At 36.9% G+C, this 14265-nt stretch overlaps 1 protein-coding gene across 9 annotated transcripts in view; it reads right to left on the bottom strand.

Annotated features, from left to right (window-relative positions):
* pde1cb (phosphodiesterase 1C, calmodulin-dependent b) overlaps window positions 1-14265 on the bottom strand; it is a 149661-nt gene that overhangs the window by 29578 nt on the left and 105818 nt on the right. For all 9 annotated transcript variants that reach the window (XM_024274010.2, XM_036216429.1, XM_024274011.2 and 6 more), the window contains one exon: window positions 298-411. In XM_024274010.2, coding sequence (XP_024129778.1) covers window positions 298-411 — 114 coding nt within the window. The remainder of the gene's footprint in view (window positions 1-297; window positions 412-14265) is intronic.

Raw genomic sequence — 14265 nt, 5'->3', positions numbered from 1 at the left:
TGTGTTAACTAAAATGGGTAGTAGACCAAAATGCATTGCTCAAATTAGGTGAAAAAAGGAAAAATGTTTTTTGGGCCACCCTAATACATATACTGTATACACATATATACCTTTCTTAATGTATAATTGATATTTTAATAAAATGTATACACGCTAAAAAAAATAAAAAAACATGTAGAAAGTGCCTGTTTTGTTAAAAATATACATAACTATTTTACATTTTTTAATGTAAAATAGTTATTTTAATAAAATGCATTAAAACATGTTGGAAGTCCTGGTTTGAGCTGCTGTGTTCACCTGGTTTCCTCGATGTAAACCGATTCAAGCACAGAAGCTGCATATTCCAGGTTTTTCTTCAGATCGTTGAGCGAAGCTTCTCCTCTCTCCAGCTGCTTCACCAGACATCGTAATCTGAAACAAAGATTCAGCAGCTATTAAAAAACAAGTTGGATTACTTTCCTGTCACCTGCATTCGCTGCACCTGTACTTTTCCTGTTCTAAACGTCTCCGTTCTTGGGTCCTAAAATTGCCCCTCTTTGATGTTCTGCTCTTTGACTCATTTGCATTTGGGGGCTATTTTTAAAAGTTTCAACGTTTCCATTTCCTGTGCTCTAACTGTGTGGTTTTTAGCCCCATGAACTGCTCAATTTTATTGAACTACCCAGAAAACAGGTCAGTGGTGCTGATTTGGTTCTCGATTGGTTCAGATCCATGAGGCCCAACAGTCATTTGCAGACGCTTTCACAGCCTTTTTTCTGCTCGAAACCCTAAACGCAAAACTCCTTTGTCAAAATTTGGCTCCATAAAGTATAAAATCTTAATTATTTAACATCCACAATTCACCTTGAAGTGTGAACTTAAAAAATACTCCCACCACTGTGATGAATCGTTTTAATAGGCTGAAAATAGGAGAAATGGAGCAACTTTATTGGCTTCTAGTCATGAGTTTAGTAAGAAGACATTTCATTAATAATTTCTAAGATGCTTAAATTCACAAAAAAAATATGAAAAATTGCAGAATTGTAGTAAAAATCCCCTGTCGCTGTGCCATAAATCGCACAAACGTCCTTTCAGAGTAAGAGCCCGATAAAACTTTAAGACCCACAGAAGGATTTGAGACTTCAGACTTCTTCATTCCCTCAAGCAAATACCACTGCAGTCATCTGTTGGAGTGTATGGATGTCATACTGTAAACATTAAACTGCATCGGATTGGACTCATTCCAAAAATACTAAAGATTTATAGTAAATATTTGAAAATAAAGTAAATAGGGAAAAAAATGTGTACGATGTGACTTTTATACATCTATTTTTACCTGAAATGCTCAGCATTTTTATGAGTTTTAACATGTTTTCTACGATTATACACATTTATAAGCATTTTAACAAAAAAATACAATTTTTATTTCAGAGAATATAGTGGTAATCATGAGTTTCCAGGGGAAATGTGTAATTGAGGAACACCTAAAAAAGATAAACGTCAGTTCCCGCTCGAACATGTGAATCATCTGAAGATTCACTGATGTCATCCCTAAAAACTCACTTTTTAAACTTGACATGTTACTAAATCCGAGGATTCCTCAACATGATGAAACGAAGACGGGACAGGTTTAATCCTCTTTCATCAGAAGCTTTAATCATAGCAGAGATAGTCTGGATCAAAGTGCTGGAGAACCTTCTCGAAGGTAAATCCCAAATCAAAAGACTTCAAGACAAAAGTTCTTAGAAATAGATAAATAGATAAATAAAATATTTTTTACGGTAAAAATCTGGCAGCTGTGGTTGCTTAAATATCACCATAAAAAATAAGGTATTGCTTTAAACATTACAGTTAAGAAAATGTGCTTTTTTGAAGATCTTTTAGGGTAATTTTTACTGTTAGTAGCAATACATTAACCCTTGAAAAATAAAGTATAGCACTAAAAAATAGTAAAAGACATTTTACAATAGAAACCTGGCAGCTGAGGTCAGAATTTCACTGTAAAATATTCAGTGGTACCTTTTTTATCATATTAGGTTAAAATATTTTTTATTGTTATACTTTACAGATTTTTGCTGAAAAGTATCATAATTTTACTTTAAGAACACCAAATATATCCTATAAAAATTATAATTTCAGTCTTCATAATTAACAAAGACAAACATTCACTTTTACTTCTACGAAAACTTAGGTTGCCTGTAGTAACAAAAGTTTTAAAAGTTTAAGATTTTAAGGGAGTTACCTGTAACTCAACTATGGTCGCTAACTATCATGATTTACAGTTTTTTCTGTAAAATTAACTGACATTTTTAACAGTGTAATATTCTGTTTAGTGCTTTTAGTCTGATATATGGGAACTCAATCATTAGCTATTAGATGTGAAAGGCTTTTTAAAAACTTTTTCCTCCCTTAAACTTGTATAAAAAAGGCTGAACATCTGAACTGCTGCATCCTTTAAATCAATAAAGCGTAATGTTCGGCACTCAATTCCTCTCCTTTGTTCCAGTAAACCCGTCCTCGTGTCTGTTTCTCCATTCCCTCCATCTGTCTTGTCAAACGGTGGATATCCCAGGAGTTGGTATTTTATTGATGACTTTCTTCCCTGCTGCCGCTGCAAATCACAGCGGAGGAAGCGCGATGTGTGGTACCAAAGCTTAACGGAGCCGTCGCACTTTTACAGGCCGCATTCCTCTTATCGGCCCCAAAACCCAGTGTGCGTTTCCTGAGAGCGCGCCAACCTCCCCGGGTGATTACATTGACCCCGGGCCATCGATCGCTCATTACCCAGGCTGGAATGTCACTTGAACACAGGTGGTGACCAGTCTTTGCCTCCTGGCTCTGCTCAAACATCCTCCTTTATTCTCTGCTCTTTTATGTGGAAACATTGACGGTTTTAAGTGCAGCTGCTCAAAGCAGAAGTGGCTTTGGTGATCAGATGATTTCAACGCATGTAAGAACATAAAACATTTCCGACTCTTTGTGTCACGCTGTTTTCTGAAAGCGTGGAGCTCCGCTGCCAGACATCTGCTGTTGGATATAAATGGCCTCACTTCTTCCATTCCGTTTCCAATGTTTTTCCTTAACAGGTCAAATCAGGGGAAGACTAAGGGCAATAAGAAAAGAGGAAAACATTCTCCTGCCGGGTTCTAACTGTAATCTCCTCCTCCTCCTCTTCTATTGCTGTGAGGGGAAACAAATAAATCTTATCTTCAGATGGAGGCAGACAGCTGGAGGCTCCTGTCTTTGTTTTGCTCCATCACTGTCCTGCTTAACCTGCTGGAAACTCACATTTAACAGAAAAAAACAAAAATCTACACCACAATTGGCATGTTTTCCATTGAACAGATTGCTTTGAGCATGGTTGCTTGTTTTAATGTTTTATTTGGCAAAAGTTGACTGCATGTTTTAATAAAACAAGTGAATACTTCGTAAAAATGTGTTTTTTTCTACTTTTTAGAAAGTTCCTCTCTACTCTTTTTTCTTGACAGTTCAATGAGCAGAAATGAAATAGATTGTTTTTAAAATGTTGCAAACATTTTTGTTGAGATCCGTATAAGTTATTTATTTAGAATTTATGCAGACATTTGACACACTTTCAGATGCTTCTGGGGTTGGGTATCGCCAATAATTTCCAGAATCAATATGATTTTCCTTCAGTTACTTCGATCCTCTCAATTCAATTTGATTCAATGTTGAGTTCACACAGTTATACACATTTGTTTAGAAATACATTAATAATCTATATATGTTTTGAAGATTTTCATCTGATACAGTTCACATACTGTGAAATGTATTAGTAAAATATTGAGATTGTTAATAGGATACAGTGTTAAATGGATTCTCAGACGAAGAATTGTTCTGCTTCTCCTGGAGGGCATCTTAATCTGGACACTAGGTGGCGATCACGCTATAGCATTACAGCTTATTCCAGAAGAAGAAGAAAGGATGAACAAAAAACTGTCTTTTAGACCGCAAAGGGTTACTTTAAAAATATTTCCTTAAAAGAGTTTGGATAATTCATATAAAGATGTTCATTTAGTCAGCAGTGTGTGGTCAGATCGACCGAGCGTTAGCATTAGCCGTCCTATAGGAAATCCCATTAAATGTTAGCATCAAGCTAGTGGACTTTAGCTTTATGTGCTAATCGATCTCTCATTTTATGGATCAATTATTGATCTATTAAGCTTAGAATGATCCAGATCGATTAATCAATTTTATCCATCCAGCCCAAAGTTATTCACATTATTATTTGTTTTTCTTTATTTCTCACAGGTCAGTTTATTGACATTCAGATTTTACTCAGGATTAAAACAAATAAACTTTAAAGTCTCCCTGTGACATTTGTTTTTAAATAAAAAAAACACGTTCTCAGTTGTGTTTTAAATATGATTTTTACCCAAAATCCCACAACCGAAATGTCTTGAAAAGATATGTTTCATGTTGATCTGAAGCCTCTTTCCTAAATCCCCTCTGAGGGGGCGTGGCTTTTGGTGGTCCAAAAAAATGCCAGAAGAACATGTTAAAATCAAAGATTTTCATCAGTGTGTCTTTAACACTTTCATTTTCAGATTGTTTGTACTTTATTCTTGTGCATTTCATCTTAACTGAATCGGTTAGAATAAATCAGCCATTTTTGATATATGTTGAACAATTCACTTTTTTAAAGAAAAAAACATATCAAAGTCAGACTAAATAGTACACGTCTTATAACAACAAGAACCATCAAACTGACTGAACCAAGAAGAATAAACATTTAGCTGGTTCTCGTCAGCATTTTAAGTCGATACAAGTATCATCAAATGACGTATCGCGATATATCACCAAATCGATTTTCCCGACACCCCTATTAGTAAATCATTGTCCTAAAAAAGTCAAGTACAAGGCCTGAAAATTGGTTTAGAAAACACATGGGAGAGCTTCTCATCAGCCAAGGAACAGGTTCAGATAACAGATTCCATCTGCTTTCTTCCTCTAAAAGCCTAATTCAAAAACGTGTGGGCACATTTCTTTTCTGTGAGTTTTTATGATGAAATAATAACATTCTTGTCGTTATAATCCTGTTTTTCTGTGGTGACTCAGTTTCAAACATAACCTGACTTTTCTAAGTTTGCTGGTTCCCTCTGTAGAAGGACCCAGTTGGATCCCTGAGTGTTGTCTGGATCCAGAGCTGCGGACATTTTTTATTTTTTATTTTTGTACCATCAACAATGTCTCATGTATATTTATAGGCAATACTGTGAGGACAGGAGCAGCGTCATTTCTTTCAAACCTAAAGTCGGAGTCCGTTTATGCTAATCTCCCCTCACAGACTCTGCAGGTTTTATTGCACACAGATCATCACGGTTTGGTTTCTTTCTTGAATAAATCTGGATCTGAGTGAAGCAGCAGCGACTGATTACATGTTGAGGCAGAAAAACCCAACTGGAAATTGTCTTTTTTTCACAGATCGGCACTTGAATCTATGAATCAGAGTCTCAGGATATTTTTCTAAAAATAAGACTTATTATATTAAATTTTCCATTAAAGATTCACTTTAACCAAACGTTAGACAAAAGTTTGTATTTTCTTACAAAAACATGGTTTTTTAAGAAGTTTGACAGCCTTTATAACAAATAGGAACTTTAACCGGTTACATTTAAATCCCCACTATGATTCTCTTTTAAACTGTTTTAAAAGCAGAAGTCTTCTAACTATGATGACGATGTTTTAAGGCAAAATAATAATATAAAACCCCAAAAACTGTCGTTTTCTAGGACATATTTTCTGCAGAGTGGCAGGAATTCAGCAGAAATTCACCTCTGAGTTGTGGGCGGGACTGTTGACACAGAGCAACCCCGTCCCTGTTGATGAGAGCTCTTTGTTTACATGATTTCCCACTAGGTCACATTAGCAGAGCGACAAAAATAGCAAGAAACATCGTTTCTATCCAGCTGTACGGTTCTGATACAGATTCCAGCTCAGACGAGGAAAACAAAGACGTTCATGGATCTATTTGTCTGCATCAGAATGGGGCGGAGCAGAGAGCTTAAGCCCCCCCATATATAATCTTTTTCAAACAGCATTTTTTTCTATGATTCACAACGATTTAAATAAATAAATACTCAGACATTAAATTTTAAGCTTTATCAGCTATCAGAAAACTGCCAGAAGAACGTGTTAAAAACACAATTTTCATAAAAATGGGTATTTAACTCTTGCCATTCATGGGTAAAAGGACACAAAATGTTCTCTAAAATTATTAAAATTAAAATTAAAAAATTAAAATTACTTAAAATTTTCACTAAAAAGACATGAAACATGAAATGTTCACCATAAGGATAAAACATTTTTACTAAAAGGACATGAAATTCTCAATAAAAGGACATTACATTTTTACTAAAAACACAGTGGATCAGACTATGCACTAATCTTGAATAATCAACAAGAGTCCAGTTCAATTATTACAGTTAAGAAAACAAAAAAAACAAACAAATGCTCAAACAATATGAATTATACGGTCAGAATGGGTTAAATAAAGAACATAGAAAAATCTGAGGTATTTGGTTTATTTTCTTGTTGTTTCTTGTTGCTTTTGCGGTTTGTTTCTTTCCTGTTTTTGTTAACTGTTTTTATTTGTGTGCTTTTGTTGCTGTTGCCAGCCAGCTGGTATATTAATGTTACAACACAGAGATCGGTTCGGTTAAAATAAATTGATTGATTTAGTTAAATGGGGCAGAGACAATAAGCCTTCTTCTCTCTGTCCCGTTTCATTTTCACCAAAGAGTATTATGACATTTTTTGTTGAGTATATATGAACGAGATACAAATGTTCTCAAGTATTTAGTCTATGGTAAACTGTCACTTTCGACACAAATGATTCGTATTGATTCAGAGGTTCAGAAAGCTTCGGTTTCTCCAGGCAGCAGCAACTTAAACGTTTTAAAAAGAAGCTTAAACATCCCAAAACTAAGAACACATGAAGCTACAGACAACGGACACAGCAGAGGAGCTGACACTAGCTATGTTTAGATGTTTTAAAATACCTTTGATTTTTGGAACAAATGTTCAGGTTCCTGTCTATCAGCCACATCTCTTCTCATTTGATTTATTTTGCTGAACTAAAATGTTTGTTTCTCAATTGTAACTATTCAGTTATCTGTTACCTAAAATAGTCAGAAAAGCAAGTTATGACATTTGTTTTCAGAGAATAGCTGAAAATATACTTTATTGTCGTATATCGTGATATATATCGTTATCATGATATAAAATATTTTATATCATGATATACATTTTTTTCATATCGCCCAGCACTAGTTGGAAGAATGTAAACACTGGAGCTAAAGCTCTGGTGTAAGAGGGTTAAATGCTATTTTATATTTATTTATGTCTAGGTTTTCAAATAAGTCGTTTCTGCATTTCCTGTTCAACTGAAATGGAGGAGGGGCAAATAAAAGTCTAAAGAACAAGCAGAAGAGGCCTTTCAAATTATGCTAATATTCTCCTTTTCCTCTCTCCGGTATGTTGTCATGGAATGCCTGCTAAACGTCTAAACTGTATGCAAATACAAATGTTAATGTGAAGCCCACAGCGAGCGTCGGTGGGTTTCAGGCTCGTGTGGGAACAGCTTGAAGAATCTTGGGCTGAATTCTCTCTGCTCTTGATGGATCCATTTAAACCTACAAGCATGTGACAATGTGAGCTTCCCCTGAGCATCACTGGTGACTCCTTCAGAAAGTTCCAATATCTGTTCTAAACAAAGCCTCTCCTGTGGGAGTTTGCAGATGACAGATATGACAAGAATGGTGTGGGACAGGAAAAAACTTAAAAAAGATCAGTGGCTGGCTAAATGCAGCCCACTCATGTCAGAGTCTGCCAATCAAAATCAAAAGAGATGAAGTGAAACATTCCAGTAACGCTATGAGCCATGGAAACGAAGAGTAAAGGAGAAATGGATGTTTTGGATCAAAGCCGCCAGATAAAATTAGGGAAGGTAAAATAAACTCAAAGGGTTTCTGATAAAGCTTTAAGGAGACAAATAAAGATGTGTTTGTGAACTGATCCATCTAAGGACCTTCCATTGCACTCATTTATACATCTTCATAGTCAGCATTTACAAATCCAGTGTAGAACGTCTCCTACTGCACATATTCTAGAACCAGGTCTGGATTACAGCCTAATTCTGTAACTCCAGCCAGCAAAACAAGTGGGGCCATATGGATTAAAAGTAGCAGAAAATGTGGGTCCTGAGTTTGTCTGCCGTTTCTGTGGTGACCCTACTGTAGCAAGCTAGCGAGCTCCGCTGTAGCAAGCTAGCGAGCTCTATTGTAGCATGCTAGCGAGCTCTGCTGTAGCATGCTAGCAAGCTCCTTTACAGAAAACTAGCAAGCTCTGCTGTAGCGAGCTAGTGAGCACCTCTGTATTGAGGTAGCGAGTTCCACTGTAGCATGCTAGCGAGTTCCACTGTAGCATGCTAGCGAGTTCCACTGTAGCATGCTAACGAGCTCCACTGTAGCATGCTAGCGAGTTCCACCGTAGCATGCTAGCGAGTTCCACTGTAGCATGCTAGCGAGTTCCACTGTAGCATGCTAGCGAGTTCCACCGTAGCATGCTAGCGAGTTCCACCGTAGCATGCTAGCGAGTTCCACTGTAGCATGCTAGCAAGTTCCACTGTAGCATGCTAGCGAGCCTCACTGTAGCATGCTAGCGAGCTCCACCATAGCATGCTAGCGAGCTCCACCGTAGCATGCTAGCGAGCTCCACCGTAGCATGCTAGCGAGTTCCACTGTAGCATGCTAGCGAGTTTCACCATAGCATGCTAGCGAGCTCCATCGTAGCATGCTAGCAAGTTCCACTGTAGCATGCTAGCGAGCCTCACTGTAGCATGCTATTAAGCTCTGCTGTAGCGAGCTCCTTTGCAGCGTCCTATTTAGCTCTTCTGTTTCGAGGTAGTGAGCTCTATTGTAGCATGCTAGTGAGCTCTTCTGCAGAAAGCTAGCGAGCTAGCGAGCTTCTCTATAGCATGCTAGCATGCTCCTCTGTAGTGAGCCAGAATTCTCTGCTGTATTAAGCTAGAGAGCTCTGCTCTCCACCAGGACAGCTGGCTAGCGTAGCGAGCTAACCCACTGAGAGTCCATTTAAGCCAATGTGGGCAAACACAGGTGGGTCACCACAGAAACTGCAGACAAACTCAATCAGGACCCACATTTTCTGCCCACTTTTAAACCATATGGGGTCCACTTGGCCTTCCTGGCTGGGTCTATCCATCAATTAAAAATGATCAAAATACTCAATAAAAGCATGTTTCTACTGCTGATGATAAGATTAGATAAATGGAAATGCTCTCCTTGTGGACTGTCAAAAAAGTCAAAGTTAAATACATTTCTATAAAGTTTTTAACCGGTACCTTTAATTTGTTATTTTCTTACAAAGTGTGAAATCAACTGCATTTTTTCAATATGTTCACATAATTGAATCTTATTCACATTAACTGATAAACCTTTTAATACTGGACATTCAAATAATATTCAAACTCTTCAACCATTTATGCAATTTTCTTGAATTCCAACAAATTCTAAAGCAAAGAAAAGCTTCTTATTTTGGCGCCAGGATGAGTCTTTTTTTTAACATACATTTTGTTGACACTTTTCACAAACACTAAAACACTTTTTACTACTTCAGAATTTGGAATTCCAAAAATTGTGTAAAGGGTTAAAGAGTTCCGTTCAAAGAACATCAACACTGGAGCTAAAGCTCTGGAGTTATCCAGCTTCAACTTTAGTTTTCAACATTTTTCTTACGAAATGGTCACAAACAAGCATAAGGGAGCGTTTTAATACAGTAAAAATAAACTGCATCCACTGCTATCTGGTTTAAATACCCTGCGATGCGTAAAAAAAGATACGGCTCAAAAACGCAGAAATATTTCCAGAAGTTTTCTTAATCATTTTGAGAACTTTTGGAGAACTTAAAGACCAATCACACGTTTTTATGGAAGATAACAGAGAACATGAAGAAAACGGAGCCCAAAAAACACGTTTGGTAAACCCCTAAATCAGGAGTGTCAAACTCAATCACACAACGGGACAAAATCCAAAACACACCGAACAGGATCAACATTCATTAAACACTCTAAAACTACATTTTTAAAACTTTAAAACTGTAACTTTTTAACACAATTATGAACTAGATATATAGCATTACCTGTGATAGTGCTAGTGTGAATGATGTGAGCTGAATTTGGCCCCTGAAAATGCTGAAACTGATAACTAGCTAAAATATTAGCTAAAAGCCAAATTAGCCTTAAAAACTAAAAAAAAAAAAAAAAAAAAAAACTTAGGTTAGTCAAAACAAGTGGCATGTAGCTGAAATATTAGCTAAACTCCAAAATAGCCTAAAAAAATCTTAATAAATTTTAAAATAGTTTCAAAAGAGAATGCCAATATTTAAAACTTTAAAACTATAACATTCTAACATAAATATGAATAATAAAAATGCAGGAATATTATTGCAGAATAAATCAACTTCTTCTTCACCTTCCGGTTCATCCCATTTTTTTTGGGGTCGCCACAGCGAAACAGCACCCACTGTTTCACATCAGTGATTTGGCAATAAATCAACTTAAACCTTAAATAACTTTCAATATTTTACTCTCCATTAAAATATATTCTGTCAAAGTTATATAAGTTAGAAATGAGCTCAAGATAACATCGGGCCATTAATAACAATAAAATAAAATGATCTGGAGGGCCGGACAGAATTACCTGGAGGGCCGGATCCGGCCCCCGGGCCTTGACTTTGACACATTTGCCCTAAATCTTAATCCCTCCAGTAAACCCTTAGTTCCAAACCTAAACTGGCTACAAAGTCATATAATTGTATTATTTACTTCCAGAAGCAAAGTTGATCACTCTAAACTTCAACTAAAAGCTTTTTGGACGAGAATTTAAGGATAAATAGTGTTTAAGTCACATGAAAAATAAACATTTAATTGTTTCTAGCTCAGAAAAACGGCTCCCACTGAAACATGCTCCCGCCCCGCTTCCCATCTATCTCTATCCCCTGATATGTGAGTAGAATAGACAAGGACGAAGACATCAAGGGGATGGACATTTATCTGTGGATCTACTCGCTCTTAAGATGACCTGGTACACTAATGAAAAAATGATGATACAACTGCTCTATCTAAGCATCAGAGATCGACATGCTGATGTGATTGTTGGGAAATATTTGTTCCGTTTTTTATTTCCCTTTATTTTTAACACCTTTTTACTTCTTTTTTATAAAAACAGAATCAAAACTGCATCAACTCAAAGACCGGAGTTGAGATAATGAATTTATCAATCTGGGACTCATCAGTAAAGGTTGCTGCCAAGTTATCTGAGGTGAAAATGAGGCAGTAAGATTATTTGTTTGGCTAATTTCGTCAAGCTATGACATGAAGGTGAGTGGATGATAATAGAGGACGAACCCCTTTGATGTTACACAGATAAATCATTATTCTAAAGATTAAAAAGCAGTTTTACTTGGAAGTGATTTGTACTGCGACAAAAATGAAGAGAACACCTAAACAACTCAAGGTTACTCCAAGTCAGTCTGTCCAATTAGGAAGCAACACTGACAGACCATCCATACACATGTTTTAGAACAGGTGGAACAGACAACAGGTGATAGATCTGTAAGACACCTTCAGTAAAGCTGGTGACTGCAGAACCTCCGTTCTAATGATTTCTCACTGATGTTTTGGTGACTTTGGTGTGCAGACAATGTTATAAACTGACTGGACATCACAGAAGTTCCGTTTTTGAAGTGTAACGTAGTTCTTCCTTCATTTCTGAGTCAGTGACAGTCTGCTAAAATTTGTGGTGCAGCAGCCAAAAGGAAGAGAAAAGGCTTTACTAAATATAAACTTAGTTCCTCCTAATCCCAAAGAGCCATTTCCAAGTATTGGAAAATTGTTTGTTCTGAGGGGAAATAAAACAAAGGGCTTAACAAAGCGTATTTATACTGCATGTGAGCAGCTTTCCAACATGACCACAGCCGTGTCACAGAGAGGACATCCACGTCTTCGTTTTATTGGATGAGAGGTGAAAAGGGTCAAGATGGACTGATAATGACTGAGGATGATCAAATTACTAATGTTGTGTTAGTCGTTCAGAACTCATGGAAACAGCAAATTATGTTCAAGATTAGACTAAATGATAATAACACACATGCATTGTGTTCATAGAAGTGTAGACTTCCACAGGAATGTAACAGTTTTACATTCAGCTGTGCTGAAATGAAGGCAAATAGGAAGAATAACTTTGTTTATCAAACAAAACAAGCATAAAACAATGAAAACACACACAGTTCAGATTGATAGTCCATGACTCTCACTGAGATTATGAGCCTCTGAGTGGAAAAAAACAGAGTCAAGGGAGTAGAGTCCAAATAAAACCACAAAACCAACAATAAAACTGAGCTGAGTGGAATGTAAAAGGCCACTGAGAGGTTTGGTATATGAGGACTTGAGGGCTCAATAATTACTGCTCTGCTATTCTCTCTGGTTTTAACGGCAGGAAGGGGAACACGGAAAAGGGAAATGGTCTGTAAAATTTATGTTGGCCAAACCATGTCATTTTTTCTAAGTTTGCTTTTCTAATGAATCGGAATTCATTTTAACAGCTCCTCTACTCTATTTGTGGTCAGCAGTCATAAAACAAAAGGAAATATTACTCAAAATAATTACCGTATTTTCTGCACTATAAGGCTCAGTCTTAATCAGGGGTCTATTTCTGTATTTAGCCCATACAAAAGGCACACCGTTTTACAAGGTCCAAAACAGCAAAACAGTGACTTTAGTTAAACTTAATTCCCATTCGCAATCCTTCACGATCCTAAGCGGTCTTCTATAGTTCTCCTCTGCAGTCCTCCTCGATCCTCCACAATCCTAAGTGGTCTTCCGCAGTTCTCCACAATCCTACATGGTCCTCCACAGTCCTCCGTGATCCTCTGCAATCCTTCACGATCCACCACAGTCTTACATGGTCCTCCACAATCCTTCGCGGTCCTCTACAGTTCTCCGCGATCCTCTGTAGTCTTCTGTGATCCTCCACAATCCTACGAGGTCCTCCACAGTTCTCCACGATCCTCACCAGTCCTCCGTGATCCTCCGTGGAAGGCTTGCATTGTGCAGCGGTTTGTTTCAACGTCTGGTCTATTTTGTGCGCGAGCGATCCCCGTCAATTCAGGGAGGAAGTTACATCAAGATTCATGAGAAAATCCGGTTTATTTTCAAAATATAACCAATTATTCTAAATAAAACACTGCGTTTGACAAATGTGATCATATTTTTATATCTAAACAGACTGCAGAGATGAAAGTAAAAACACAATCACAACACACACTTCTCTCTGTGTGTCTCAACAACAGATGCATTAAAGGTCTTCTAACTACTTCTTCTTAGCAGAAACATGGGGGGATTTTTTTCTGTAATTTTCTCTATTTTACAGATTTTGGAACTTGTGTGATTATTTTATTGCTTGGTTGATTATTAGGGGCGATTTTTGAAAAATAAATTAGGCTTTTAAGTGCGTAAAATATGGTAAAAATGTAGTGAATAAAAAGGTGTAAGAAAATATAAATGAAGCGAAATATTGCGATACTGTCTTTGATGATACTTGTATCAATATAAAATGCTGCCAAGACAATAGTTAATGAATTATATATTAGAAAACATGTTCAGCGTCTCACTTTTGCTTTCCATTGGAACCCTTGACAGCTAGTTGCCAGCACGCTGATCTTTGAGCAGCTCGACATCGCACCAAAATGAAATAAAATCTTATCAGAACCATTTTCTGATAGACGTGACCCCCATGTGAACTCTGAGCTTCGCAGTTGTTTTTACATAGTAAAATGAGTCATATACAAAGGATCAGTACTGAACCAGAAACATTTCCAATAATACCGTGATACGTATTGTATTGAGACACGTGTATCGTGATACGTATCGTATTGAGACACGTGTATCGTGATACGTATCGTATTGAGACACGTGTATCGTGATACGTATCGTATTGAGACACGTGTATCGTGATACGTATCGTATTGAGACACGTGTATCGTGATACATATCGTATTAAGACACGTGTATCGTGATACATATCGTATCACCAGATTCTTGCCAAAATAAAGCCCTATTGAAAATACATGGAAATGTTCTAATCATTTAACCATGTCAACAAAAATCAATAAGTGGTTAGCAAAGATGCTTCAGAAGTCACTAGAATGTCCCGCTCCACACATCTTTGACATTTATTTTGAAGAACC

Source organism: Oryzias melastigma, linkage group LG17, assembly GCF_002922805.2.
Source record: "Oryzias melastigma strain HK-1 linkage group LG17, ASM292280v2, whole genome shotgun sequence".
NCBI lineage: Eukaryota > Metazoa > Chordata > Actinopteri > Beloniformes > Adrianichthyidae > Oryzias > Oryzias melastigma.
This window is presented reverse-complemented; position numbering and strand designations above follow the sequence as displayed.